This window comes from Triturus cristatus, chromosome 10, assembly GCF_964204655.1.
Source record: "Triturus cristatus chromosome 10, aTriCri1.1, whole genome shotgun sequence".
Classification (NCBI taxonomy): Eukaryota; Metazoa; Chordata; class Amphibia; order Caudata; family Salamandridae; genus Triturus; species Triturus cristatus.
The window spans coordinates 450,112,888-450,128,825 of record NC_140593.1 but is presented as its reverse complement, the minus strand read 5'-3'; the positions used below and the strand labels follow the sequence as shown (position 1 = coordinate 450,128,825).

The 15,938-nt window shown below is 56.6% G+C and overlaps 1 protein-coding gene across 4 annotated transcripts in view; it reads left to right on the top strand.

Moving 5' to 3' along the window:
• ITGB1 (integrin subunit beta 1) overlaps window positions 1-15,938 on the top strand; it is a 324,864-nt gene that overhangs the window by 247,183 nt on the left and 61,743 nt on the right. For all 4 annotated transcript variants that reach the window (XM_085631856.1, XM_085631854.1, XM_085631857.1 and 1 more), the window contains exons 11-13: window positions 2,474-2,676; window positions 3,514-3,752; window positions 4,151-4,373. In XM_085631856.1, the coding sequence (XP_085487982.1) occupies window positions 2,474-2,676; window positions 3,514-3,752; window positions 4,151-4,373 (665 nt within the window). The remainder of the gene's footprint in view (window positions 1-2,473; window positions 2,677-3,513; window positions 3,753-4,150; window positions 4,374-15,938) is intronic.

Genomic DNA, 15,938 nt, shown 5'->3' with positions numbered 1-15,938 from the left:
GCTCTGACTATCCTGCTTGTGGCGAGTTCCTTGGACCTTGCTGGTCCCAACGTTGCTCCTTCTTTGTTCTCCATGCCAGTTGCGGCTACCAATGCTTGATGTGGGACTGCTCAGGCACGACTCCTGGTCTTCCTCAGTGTCGCCTGATCCTCACCCCTGCAGTGACAAGGTCCCCGTCAACTCGTCTGAACCATCTGACGTTGGTGGGCATTGTTCCTCTGTGCCTCCTGGTCCCTCCTAGGAGGCATAGACTCTGTCCCCTCTGCTTGCAGGTTCATCACTTCCAGAATCCACACTTGGATTCCATCAGACTAATTCACCTTTTTCTCCAGAGGCACTTTTAAGTCTTCCATTGTAGTCTACGGAGGTTTCCAAGGTCTCTACATCCCTATGCACATGGCTTCCCTGGTGTAGGTACCTGGACTCTGGGGCATCCACGGGTGGGGTGGCTCTGTAACCTTCCGTCCTCCACGGGAATTCTTCAGGGTACTTCTTCAAAACTGCAACCCAGACTTCTCCATTGACTTCCATTGGGCACGCGGCAGTATTCCCACTCTACACACAGCCCTTCGTGGGGTTTCTGGGTACTTACCCTGGGCCGTTCCATGTGTCCCCAACTCCTCAGGGTCTTCTGGTCCAAGTCCCATCTTTTCCTGCAGTTCACATTCCACGTTTTTAATATATGTCTTGGTCTCCTGGAGACTACTGTATTTTGTGCTACTTACCCTATTGCAATTAAAGTATTGTTGTGTATGTGTTGATATCTCCAAGTAGGAGAAATACCAATGTGTTAGTGCGTGTATTTTTATATAAACACTGTGTGGTTCTTTTTCGTTTAACCTATACTTAATGTTTAAACTGGCAAACCAAGCTGCTTATCACTCTCTCTCAAGATGGGCCTGAAGGCAGCTCTCCACAGCTACCACTTTGAGAGGTTTCTGTTGTTATCAAAGACCACTAAAATCACCATAAGGGTTGCCTGAATTAGTGCAAGATGCATCACTTTAATAAGTGTGCACCATATACTAAGCCAGCCTCCTACACACACACACCCTATCCCAAGAGCTGATAAATTGACAGGTTGGGAGCAGCCAAAGGTTTAATTACTCTTGATTTGACATCGGGGTACTGACAGATTGGTCTGACCCCTGGAGCAAAAGAGAAATCCTCATCATACTCTACCCCAGATGGGACATAACCAGTTCACTGTAATGCCATTTGGATTAAAGAATGCCCTTGCCATCTTCCAAAGCTTGGTGAACTAAGTTCTTGCTGGATTGGTGTCTTTTAGTTCAGCATATCTTGAATATATTTGGGTCTATAGCTCCTCTTAGCAGGATCACTTGATCTACCTTGGAAAGGTCTTTGAGGCTCTACTGAGAGCAGGTCTCACTAAAAAGGCCAGCAAGTGCCAGATAGGGCATGGATCTGTTGTATACCTGGGCCACCTTTTAGATGGAGGCCAAGTTCAACCCTTACAGCCCAAGATCCAAACAATTGTGGACTGGGTAGCTCCAATAACACCGACTCAAGTCAGGGCATTCCTTGGCTTGACTGGGCACTACAGGAGATATGTGAAGGGGTATGTTACCATTGTAGCACCCATCACAGAACTGACCTCGGAAAAGCAGCCAACGAAGGTAAACTGGACAGTGAGCTGCCAAAAGCCATTTGACACTGAAGGAAGCAATGTGCTCAGCACCCATTCTAAAAGCTCCAGATTATTCTAAGCAGTTCATAGTGCAGATTGATGCCTGTGATCATGGGATTGGAGTGGTCCTATCCCAGACCAACTGTGATGGTCATATCCAACCTGTAGGTCCTATCCCAGACCAACTATGATTGCCATAACCAGCCTGTTGCTTTTATTAGCAAGAGTTTGCTCTCCAGAGAACAGTGTTAGAGTGCCATTGAGAGGAAAGACTTTGCTCTAGTTTGGTCTCTGAAGAAGCTGAGACCATACCGGTTTGGTACTCACTTTCTTGTGAAAACTGACCACAGGCCTCTCAGATGGCTGATGCAAATAAAAGGTGAAAACCCCAAACTGTTGAGGTATTCATCTCCCTACAGAGAGTGGACTTTACAGAGGAGCACAGACCTGGGACTGACCATACCAATGCAGAGAGCCTTTCCAGATTTTTCCACGTAGAAGATGAAGACTTTTGGGAGAGGCGAGTCTCATTCTCTTTTGTTTGGGGGGGTGTGGGGAAGTGCCCCCTTTTTGACATGGTCACCCCGACTTTTTACCTATTTGATGCAATTGTCCTACCGTTTGACATTAAAGAACATTTTGGTTACCACCTGAAGCAGCCTTTAATAATGGTAAGGGAGAGAGTGGAGAAGGGGAATCTGGGTCCTGTAACAACTGGAAGGCTTTGAAATTTCTGTATTCTGTTGATTTTGAGAGCAAATAAGAACTATATAAGTAACATAATATGCTTTAAAGCACACTAAACGCTTTTGTTTCTTCTAGGTGCAATTTGAAATTAGTATCACTGCTCACAAGTGCCCAAAGAAAGGGCAAGATGAAACCATTAAGATCAAGCTGCTGGGATTCACTGAGGAAGTGGAGGTTGCTCTTCAGTTCATATGTGAATGTGACTGCCAAAATTCAGGCATTCCAAATAGTGCAGACTGTTTCAATGGGAATGGAACCTTTGAATGTGGAGCGTGCAGGTACACAGATATTACTTTTACTGGAATCATTTAAATTGTAATGTTTTACGCAGACTATAGCCAGGTCTTTACAGGATTGAATAACCCTGTGGGCCAGGTATTTGTGTTTTTTGTATATGGACCATTTTCTAATACGATTAGGAGAGTGTATATTTCACAGTCAAGCAACTGGTGGCTTGGGTGATGGTCTGTTCATTGGTTACAGGAGGTGCATTAGCAGAGCATCACTCAGGAAGTCACATTCATGCACTTTTTAGGGCAGCATTGAAACTGTTGAGGCAGCTTTGGTCTGACTGAAGTAAAAGTCTGAAGCGGTTTGAAGCTACCAATCCATCTTTCACTGATGCATCTCTCAACCCCTTAGTAGTTTGCACCTGCTTGCAGCAGTGCAATTTTGTAATTTATCTCTTATAGCCCTTGTCTATAATGGTTTTGAAATACAGCGGAGGTTCCATACATATGTAATTTGTATTACATTAATTTATTTTGCTTTGTTTCTACTGTAGACCTATTAGGTCTTCACACTGCTTCCCTATCACGTCTTAAATCTCATCGTACAAGAATGCTATTACTTCATGCAGTTTGTTATTTCTTGCTTTTCTTTGTTTACTTGCTCAGAGTGGCATGCTTAATTGGTATTCCTTTGGAGACTTTTGCTTTTGCTTTCTGCCTATCCATAGCCTCTAGCCTTCGCTCAGTGAGTGTTTGTACTTACCTTCTTTTACTATTTCTGTTGGTTGGAATTTGGTTGGGCTGATCTTTAACGTTTGTGCAGTCATACATGGGGTAGTGAGCAAATTTTATCTTGCAATACTTGATTCAATTCTTTATTTCTAGATGCAACGAAGGACGTATTGGTAGAATCTGTGAATGCAGAACCGACGAAGTAAATAGTGACAATATGGATGCTTTCTGTAGAAAAGACAACGCTTCAGAAATTTGCAGTAATAATGGAGAGTGTATTTGTGGCCAATGTGTATGCAAAGAAAGGGAGAATCCAAATGAAATTTACTCTGGAAAGTTCTGTGAATGTGACAACTTTAACTGTGATAGATCAAACGGCCTGATATGTGGAGGTAAGCATTAAAAAATCAAATATGGCGGAGATGTAGAGCAAGTCAAAAAGAAATAGAATTCACAGAAATTCCCCTTTATAATTGTTCATATTCTCAAATAACCACATGGTAATTTTAGCATTTCAAATTAGGCAATAGAAAATTCAAAATGTGATTATTGGTAGCAGCTGGCAAAACTATGAATGGAGAAACAAGATTATTTTTCAGTTGAACATTCTCTGTCTCCAGGTTAAAGTTACACAGAGTAAAACCACTTCATGCAAGTTTTTGCTTTTTAAGAAGATATACTCTAAGTTAAGCATTCTGTACATTTTGCAAATTGTCAGTTTTGTAACTTTTCAAAATAGAATTGTTTTTGTAATACTTTGGCGTAAAGCAGAGATTATTTTGTCTCCTAGGAAATGGAATTTGCGATTGTCGAGTATGTAAGTGCTTCCCTAACTTCACTCGTAGTGCCTGTGACTGTTCACTGGATACAACTAGTTGTATTGCAACAAATGGCCAAATTTGTAATGGCCGTGGTACCTGTGATTGTGGACGGTGTAAATGCACAGATCCAAAATTCCAAGGAGCCACCTGCGAATTGTGTCAGACGTGTCCTGGTGTATGTGCTGAACACAAGTAAGTTTTTACAGCTTACGAAATTTGTTCAAAATTAAGTTTATTTTATACGTTATTGTAAGAAGAGACAGTCAAACTAGTAAAGGTGTAAGCATTTCAAATAGAAGTTTAACACATTTGGAAAGAGAACATGTTTACAATGTAGACATAAATATTATAAGTAATTGAAAGTAGCTACCCCTATGCCTTGGTACATTTCTGTACCCCGTCAGTAAGTTCCACATGAGTGTCACGTCTTTAAACTGATTCTCAAGGTTAAGAAACAGACATTTGTTCTGCATGCACCACTGCTTACACATAAAAATGCGTAGGTGGGCATACCCCCTTTATTTTAGCTCTTGTGCTGTATTGTCCGGCCCTGCTCTGAAGACTAATCTGCTTTTCTCATGCTCAGCAATTCTTAATTGCCTTGGGATTTTTTTCTTCAGATTTTCTTGCAGTAAGCTCTTTTTTTTTTAACATGTAAGCCACTTGTGAAGTTCCACAGGGAGTTAGAAGTCAATTCAGAAGTCTCTATTCTGAATAACCATTCAGTTCATGTCAATGCCCCGCGTTGGCCATGATCTCGGTTGAACCGTATGAGCAAATGTGACTCCATAATATAGAACTTTGATTTTATTATGAAGATGAAAAGTTTGGGTATAAAGCCATCGTAATTGCTTGGGAAAGTGAAGAAGGTGTCGAGAAACACCGGAAAAATCAAGCGGCAGATGGTAACAAATGACCCTAAAGCCCTGAGAGCCACCTTGAAGTCAAAAAGCGATAACCAAAGGTTGTCACAAACTTAGTCGGACGGGTCCCATCCAAAGAATGCCGATGGGGGCAACAAACCTTTGAGCGAACCCTTGATGCCAGCAGGTACAATGTAGGGAGCGAAGAAAACACTAGGACGAGAAAAGCAAAGAACCGACTGCCCTGAAGACTAATAGCCCTCCATGATGACCCACACCGAACCCTAAGTGTAGTAAGCTGGGTTTCTGTTGCAGTAACCCCCCCCCACACACACACTTACTTACTTTTTGCCACACTACTGATGCACTTTGACTTGATGTGCCGTGGGCCCTGCCAATCAGGTTCCCAGGGCCTGTGTTCTTTCACCAAAACTGGACCTTGTGCTCCCAATTGGCACCTCTGGCCACCTGTCAGTCCCTTGTAAAAGGTACCAAGGGTACTGTGGCCAGGGAAGGCCTCTAAGGGCTGCAGCATTAGAGAGCCACCCTTAGAGATATATATATATATATATATATATATATATATATATATATATATATATATATATATATATATATATATATATATATATATATATATATATATATATATATATATATCCCACACACATACCTGCCCCCCACATACACATCTTCACACACTTCCACACACATCCCCCACACACATCCCCCACACACATCCCCCACACACATCCCCCACATACACTTCCCCCCACGCACACTTCCCCCCCACGCACACTTCCCCCCCACGCACACTTCCCCCCCACGCACACTTCCCCCCCCACGCACACTTCCCCCCCCACGCACACTTCCCCCCACACGCACACTTCCCCCCACACACACACTTCCCCCCACACACACACTTCCCCCCACACACACACTTCCCCCCCACACACACACTTCCCCCCACACACACACTTCCCCCCACACACACACTTCCCCCCACACACACACTTCCCCCCACACACACACTTCCCCCCACACACACACTTCCCCCCACACACACACTTCCCCCCACACACACACTTCCCCCCACACACACACTTCCCCCCACACACACACTTCCCCCCACACACACACTTCCCCCCACACACACACTTCCCCCCACACACACACTTCCCCCCCACACACACTTCCCCCCCACACACTTCCCCCCCCCACACACTTCCCCCCCCCACACACTTCCCCCCCCACACTTCCCCCCCACACACTTCCCCCCCACACACTTCCCCCCACACACACACTTCCCCCCCACACACACACTTCCCCCCCACACACACACTTCCCCCCCACACACACACTTCCCCCACACACACACTTCCCCCACACACACACTTCCCCCCACACACACACTTCCCTCCACACACACACACTTCCCCCCCCCCCCACACACACACTCCCCCCCCCCCACACACACACACACTTCCCCCACACACACTTCCCCACACACACTTCCCCCCCCCCCCACACACACACACACTTCCCCCCACACACACTTCCCCCCACACACACACTTCCCCACACACACACTTCCCCCCACACACACTTCCCCCCACACATACTTCCCCCACACACACACTTCCCCCCCACACACACACTTCCCCCCCACACACACTTCCCCCCACACATACTTCCCCCCCACACACACTTCCCCCCACACATACTTCCCCCCCACACACACACTTCCCCCCCACACACACTTCCCCCCACACACACTTCCCCCCCCCCACACACACTTCCCCCCCACACACTTCCCCCCCACACACACTTCCCCCCACACACTTCCCCCCCACACACTTCCCCCCACACACTTCCCCCCCACACACTTCCCCCCCCCACACACTTCCCCCCCCCACACACTTCCCCCCCACACACTTCCCCCCCCACACACTTCCCCCCACACACTTCCCCCCCCACACACTTCCCCCCACACTCACACTTCCCCTCACACTTCCCCCCACACTCACACTTCCCCTCACACTTCCCCCCACACTCACACTTCCCCCCACACTCGCACTTCCCCCGCACACTCGCACTTCCCCCCGCACACTCGCACTTCCCCCCGCACACTCGCACTTCCCCCGCACACTCGCACTTCCCCCCGCACACTCGCACTTCCCCCGCACACTCGCACTTCCCCCCGCACACTCGCACTTCCCCCCGCACACTCGCACTTCCCCCCGCACACTCGCACTTCCCCCCGCACACTCGCACTTCCCCCCGCACACTCGCACTTCCCCCCGCACACTCGCACTTCCCCCCGCACACTCGCACTTCCCCCCGCACACTCGCACTTCCCCCCGCACACTCGCACTTCCCCCCGCACACTCGCACTTCCCCCCGCACACTCGCACTTCCCCCCGCACACTCGCACTTCCCCCCGCACACTCGCACTTCCCCCCGCACACTCGCACTTCCCCCCGCACACTCGCACTTCCCCCCGCACACTCGCACTTCCCCCCCACACTCGCACTTCCCCCCCCCACACTCGCTCTTCCCCCCCCACACTCGCACTTCCCCCCCCACACTCGCACTTCCCCCCCCCACACTCGCACTTCCCCCCCCCACACTCGCACTTCCCCCCACACACTCGCACTTCCCCCCCACACACTCGCACTTCCCCCACACACTCGCACTTCCCCCCACACACTCGCACTTCCCCCCCACACACTCGCACTTCCCCCCCACACACTCGCACTTCCCCCCACACACTCGCACTTCCCCCCACACACTCGCACTTCCCCCCACACACTCGCACTTCCCCCCACACACTCGCACTTCCCCCCACACACTCGCACTTCCCCCCACACACTCGCACTTCCCCCCCACACACTCGCACTTCCCCCCACACACTCGCACTTCCCCCACACACTCGCACTTCCCCCCACACACTCGCACTTCCCCCCACACACTCGCACTTCCCCCCACACACTCGCACTTCCCCCCACACACTCGCACTTCCCCCACACACTCGCACTTCCCCCCACACACTCGCACTTCCCCCCACACACTCGCACTTCCCCCCACACACTCGCACTTCCCCCCACACACTCGCACTTCCCCCACACACTCGCACTTCCCCCACACACTCGCACTTCCCCCCACACACTCGCACTTCCCCCCACACACTCGCACTTCCCCCCACACACTCGCACTTCCCCCCACACACTCGCACTTCCCCCACACACTCGCACTTCCCCCCACACACTCGCACTTCCCCCCACACACTCGCACTTCCCCCACACACTCGCACTTCCCCCCACACACTCGCACTTCCCCCCACACACTCACACTTCCCCCCACACACTCACACTTCCCCCCACACACTCACACTTCCCCCCACACACTCACACTTCCCCCCACACACTCACACTTCCCCCCACACACTCACACTTCCCCCCACACACTCACACTTCCCCCCACACACTCACACTTCCCCCCACACACTCACACTTCCCCCCACACACTCACACTTCCCCCCACACACTCACACTTCCCCCCACACACTCACACTTCCCCCCACACACTCACACTTCCCCCCACACACTCACACTTCCCCCCACACACTCACACTTCCCCCCACACACTCACACTTCCCCCCACACACTCACACTTCCCCCCACACACTCACACTTCCCCCCACACACTCACACTTCCCCCCACACACTCACACTTCCCCCCACACACTCACACTTCCCCCACACACTCACACTTCCCCCCACACACTCACACTTCCCCCCACACACTCACACTTCCCCCCACACACTCACACTTCCCCCACACACTCACACTTCCCCCCACACACTCACACTTCCCCCCACACACTCACACTTCCCCCCACACACTCACACTTCCCCCCACACACTCACACTTCCCCCCACACACTCACACTTCCCCCCACACACTCCCTCCCCCCCACACTCCCTCCCCCCACACACTCTCTCCCCCCACACACTCTCTCCCCCCACACACTCTCTCCCCCCACACACTCTCTCCCCCCACACACTCTCTCCCCCCACACACTCTCTCCCCCCACACACTCTCCCCCCCACACACTCTCCCCCCCACACACACTTCCCCCCACACACACTTCCCCACACACATACTTCCCCCCCCACACACACACTTCCCCCCACTTCCCCCCCACACACACTTCCCCCCCCCACACACACACTTCCCCCCCACTTCCCCCCCACACACTTTCCCCCCACACACACACACTTCCCCCCCACTTCCCCCCCCACACACACTTCCCCCCCACTTCCCCCCACACACTTCCCCCCACACACTTCCCCCCCACACACTTCCCCCCCACACACTTCCCCCCCACACACTTCCCCCCCACACACTTCCCCCCCACACACTTCCCCCCCCACACACTTCCCCCCCACACACTTCCCCCCCACACACTTCCCCCCCCACACACTTCCCCCCCCACACACTTCCCCCCACACACTCACACTTCCCCCCACACACTCACACTTCCCCCCACACACTCACACTTCCCCCCACACACTCACACTTCCCCCCACACACTCACACTTCCCCCCACACACTCACACTTCCCCCCACACACTCACACTTCCCCCCACACACTCACACTTCCCCCCACACTCCCTCCCCCCCACACTCCCTCCCCCCACACACTCCCTCCCCCCACACACTCCCTCCCCCCACACACTCTCTCCCCCCACACACTCTCTCCCCCCACACACTCTCTCCCCCCACACACTCTCTCCCCCCACACACTCTCTCCCCCCACACACTCTCCCCCCCACACACTCTCCCCCCCACACACACTTCCCCCCACACACACTTCCCCACACACATACTTCCCCCCCCACACACACACTTCCCCCCACTTCCCCCCCACACACACTTCCCCCCCCCCACACACACACTTCCCCCCCACTTCCCCCCCACACACTTTCCCCCCACACACACACACTTCCCCCCCACACACTTCCCCCCCACACACTTCCCCCCCACACACTTCCCCCCACACACTTCCCCCCCCCACACACTTCCCCCCCACACACTTCCCCCCCACACACTTCCCCCCCACACACTTCCCCCCCACACACTTCCCCCCCACACACTTCCCCCCCACACACTTCCCCCCACACACTTTCCCCCACACACTTTCCCCCACACACTTCCCCCCACACACTTCCCCCCACACACTTCCCCCCACACACTTCCCCCCCACACACTTCCCCCCACACACTTCCCCCCACACACTTCCCCCCACACACTTCCCCCCACACACTTCCCCCCACACACTTTCCCCCCCACACACTTCCCCCCACACACTTTCCCCCCACACACTTCCCCCCCACACACTTTCCCCCCACACACTTTCCCCCCACACACTTCCCCCCACACACTTTCCCCCCACACACTTCCCCCCACACACTCCCCCCCCACACACTTCCCCCCACACACTTCCCCCCACACACTCCCCCCCCCCACACACTCCCCCCCCCCACACACTCCCCCCCACACACACTCCCCCCCACACACACTCCCCCCCACACACACTTCCCCCCACACACACACTTCCCCCCACACACACACTTCCCCCCACACACACACTTCCCCCCACACACACACTTCCCCCCACACACACACTTCCCCCCACACACACACTTCCCCCCACACACACACTTCCCCCCACACACACACTTCCCCCCACACACACACTTCCCCCCACACACACACTTCCCCCCACACACACACTTCCCCCCACACACACACTTCCCCCCACACACACACTTCCCCCCACACACACACTTCCCCCCACACACACACTTCCCCCCACACACACACTTCCCCCCACACACACTTCCCCCCCACACACTTCCCCCCCCACACACTTCCCCCCCCCACACACTTCCCCCCCACACTTCCCCCCACACACTTCCCCCCCACACACTTCCCCCCACACACACACTTCCCCCCCACACACACACTTCCCCCCCACACACACACTTCCCCCCACACACACACTTCCCCCACACACACACTTCCCCCACACACACACTTCCCCCACACACACACTTCCCCCCACACACACACTTCCCTCCACACACACACTTCCCCCCCCCCACACACACACTCCCCCCCCCCACACACACACACACACTTCCCCCACACACACTTCCCCACACACACTTCCCCCCCCCCCCACACACACACACACTTCCCCCCACACACACTTCCCCCCACACACACACTTCCCCCACACACACACTTCCCCCCACACACACTTCCCCCCACACATACTTCCCCCACACACACACTTCCCCCCCACACACACACTTCCCCCCCACACACACTTCCCCCCACACATACTTCCCCCCCACACACACTTCCCCCCACACATACTTCCCCCCACACACACACTTCCCCCCCACACACACTTCCCCCCACACACACTTCCCCCCCCCCCACACACACTTCCCCCCCACACACTTCCCCCCCCACACACACTTCCCCCCACACACTTCCCCCCACACACTTCCCCCCACACACTTCCCCCCCACACACTTCCCCCCCCCACACACTTCCCCCCCCCCACACACTTCCCCCCCACACACTTCCCCCCCCACACACTTCCCCCCCACACACTTCCCCCCCCACACACTTCCCCCCACACTCACACTTCCCCTCACACTTCCCCCCACACTCACACTTCCCCCTCACACTTCCCCCCACACTCACACTTCCCCCCACACTCGCACTTCCCCCCGCACACTCGCACTTCCCCCCGCACACTCGCACTTCCCCCCGCACACTCGCACTTCCCCCCGCACACTCGCACTTCCCCCCGCACACTCGCACTTCCCCCCGCACACTCGCACTTCCCCCCGCACACTCGCACTTCCCCCCGCACACTCGCACTTCCCCCCGCACACTCGCACTTCCCCCCGCACACTCGCACTTCCCCCCGCACACTCGCACTTCCCCCCGCACACTCGCACTTCCCCCCGCACACTCGCACTTCCCCCCGCACACTCGCACTTCCCCCCGCACACTCGCACTTCCCCCCGCACACTCGCACTTCCCCCGCACACTCGCACTTCCCCCCGCACACTCGCACTTCCCCCCGCACACTCGCACTTCCCCCCGCACACTCGCACTTCCCCCCCCACACTCGCACTTCCCCCCGCACACACACTTCCCCACACACACACTTCCCCCCCACACACACTTCCCCCCACACATACTTCCCCCACACACACACTTCCCCCCCACACACACACTTCCCCCCGCACACTCGCACTTCCCCCCGCACACTCGCACTTCCCCCCGCACACTCGCACTTCCCCCCGCACACTCGCACTTCCCCCCGCACACTCGCACTTCCCCCGCACACTCGCACTTCCCCCCGCACACTCGCACTTCCCCCCGCACACTCGCACTTCCCCCCGCACACTCGCACTTCCCCCCGCACACTCGCACTTCCCCCCGCACACTCGCACTTCCCCCCGCACACTCGCACTTCCCCCCGCACACTCGCACTTCCCCCCGCACACTCGCACTTCCCCCCGCACACTCGCACTTCCCCCCGCACACTCGCACTTCCCCCCGCACACTCGCACTTCCCCCCCCACACTCGCACTTCCCCCCCCACACACACTTCCCCACACACACACTTCCCCCACACACACTTCCCCCCCACACATACTTCCCCCACACACACACTTCCCCCCCACACACACACTTCCCCCCCACACACACTTCCCCCCACACATACTTCCCCCCACACACACTTCCCCCCACACATACTTCCCCCCCACACACACACTTCCCCCCCACACACACTTCCCCCCACACACACTTCCCCCCCCCCACACACACTTCCCCCCCACCACACTTCCCCCCCCCACACACACTTCCCCCCACACACTTCCCCCCACACACTTCCCCCCACACACTTCCCCCCCACACACTTCCCCCCCCCACACACTTCCCCCCCCCACACACTTCCCCCCCACACACTTCCCCCCCCACACACTTCCCCCCCACACACTTCCCCCCCCACACACTTCCCCCCACACTCACACTTCCCCTCACACTTCCCCCCACACTCACACTTCCCCTCACACTTCCCCCCACACTCACACTTCCCCCCACACTCGCACTTCCCCCCGCACACTCGCACTTCCCCCCGCACACTCGCACTTCCCCCCGCACACTCGCACTTCCCCCCGCACACTCGCACTTCCCCCCGCACACTCGCACTTCCCCCCGCACACTCGCACTTCCCCCCGCACACTCGCACTTCCCCCCGCACACTCGCACTTCCCCCCGCACACTCGCACTTCCCCCCGCACACTCGCACTTCCCCCCGCACACTCGCACTTCCCCCCGCACACTCGCACTTCCCCCCGCACACTCGCACTTCCCCCCGCACACTCGCACTTCCCCCCGCACACTCGCACTTCCCCCGCACACTCGCACTTCCCCCCGCACACTCGCACTTCCCCCCGCACACTCGCACTTCCCCCCCCACACTCGCACTTCCCCCCGCACACTCGCACTTCCCCCCGCACACTCGCACTTCCCCCCCCACACTCGCACTTCCCCCCCCACACTCGCACTTCCCCCCACACACTCGCACTTCCCCCCACACACTCGCACTTCCCCCCACACACTCGCACTTCCCCCCCACACACTCGCACTTCCCCCCCACACACTCGCACTTCCCCCCCACACACTCGCACTTCCCCCCACACACTCGCACTTCCCCCCACACACTCGCACTTCCCCCCACACACTCGCACTTCCCCCCACACACTCGCACTTCCCCCCACACACTCGCACTTCCCCCACACACTCGCACTTCCCCCCACACACTCGCACTTCCCCCCACACACTCGCACTTCCCCCCACACACTCGCACTTCCCCCCACACACTCGCACTTCCCCCCACACACTCGCACTTCCCCCCACACACTCGCACTTCCCCCCACACACTCGCACTTCCCCCCACACACTCGCACTTCCCCCCACACACTCGCACTTCCCCCCACACACTCGCACTTCCCCCCACACACTCGCACTTCCCCCCACACACTCGCACTTCCCCCCACACACTCGCACTTCCCCCCACACACTCGCACTTCCCCCCACACACTCGCACTTCCCCCCACACACTCGCACTTCCCCCCACACACTCGCACTTCCCCCCACACACTCGCACTTCCCCCCACACACTCGCACTTCCCCCCACACACTCGCACTTCCCCCCACACACTCGCACTTCCCCCCACACACTCGCACTTCCCCCCACACACTCGCACTTCCCCCCACACACTCACACTTCCCCCCACACACTCACACTTCCCCCCACACACTCACACTTCCCCCCACACACTCACCACTCTCTACTCGCCCCCCACACACTCACACTTCCCCCCACACACTCACACTTCCCCCCACACACTCACACTTCCCCCCACACACTCACACTTCCCCCCACACACTCACACTTCCCCCCACACACTCACACTTCCCCCCACACACTCACACTTCCCCCCACACACTCACACTTCCCCCCACACACTCACACTTCCCCCCCACACACTCACACTTCCCCCCACACACTCACACTTCCCCCCACACACTCACACTTCCCCCCACACACTCACACTTCCCCCCACACACTCACACTTCCCCCCCACACACTCACACTTCCCCCCACACACTCACACTTCCCCCCACACACTCACACTTCCCCCCACACACTCACACTTCCCCCCACACACTCACACTTCCCCCCACACACTCACACTCCCCCCACACACTCACACTTCCCCCCCACACTCACACTTCCCCCCACACACTCACACTTCCCCCCACACACTCACACTTCCCCCCACACACTCACACTTCCCCCCACACACTCACACTTCCCCCCACACCTCCCCCCCACACTCCCTCCCCCCACACACTCCCTCCCCCCACACACTCCCTCCCCCCACACACTCTCTCCCCCCACACACTCTCCCCCCCCACACACTCCTCCCCCCACACACTCTCTCCCCCACACACTCTCCCCCCCACACACTCTCTCCCCCCACACACTCTCTCCCCCCACACACCTCTCCCCCCACACACTCTTCCCCCCACACACACTTCCCCACACACACTTCCCCCCCCACACACACACTTCCCCCCACTTCCCAATCCCCCACACACACTTCCCCCCCCCACACACACACTTCCCCCCCACTTCCCCCCCACACACTTCCCCCCACACACACACACTTCCCCCCCACACACTTCCCCCCCACACACTTCCCCCCCACACACTTCCCCCCCACACACTTCCCCCCCCACACACTTCCCCCCCACACACTTCCCCCCCACACACTTCCCCCCCACACACTTCCCCCCCACACACTTCCCCCCCACACACTTCCCCCCCACACACTTCCCCCCCACACACTTCCCCCCCACACACTTCCCCCCCACACACTTCCCCCCCACACACTTCCCCCCCACACACTTCCCCCCACACACTTCCCCCCCACACACTTCCCCCCCACACACTTCCCCCCACACACTTCCCCCCACACACTTCCCCCCACACACTTCCCCCCACACACTTCTCCACTCAGCGTGCCCCCACACACTTCCCCCCACACACTTCCCCCCACACACTTCCCCCCACACACTTTCCCCCCCACACACTTCCCCCCACACACTTTCCCCCCACACACTTCCCCCCCACACACTTTCCCCCCACACACTTCCCCCCCACACACTTCCCCCCACACACTTTCCCCCCACACACTTCCCCCCACACACTCCCCCCCCACACACT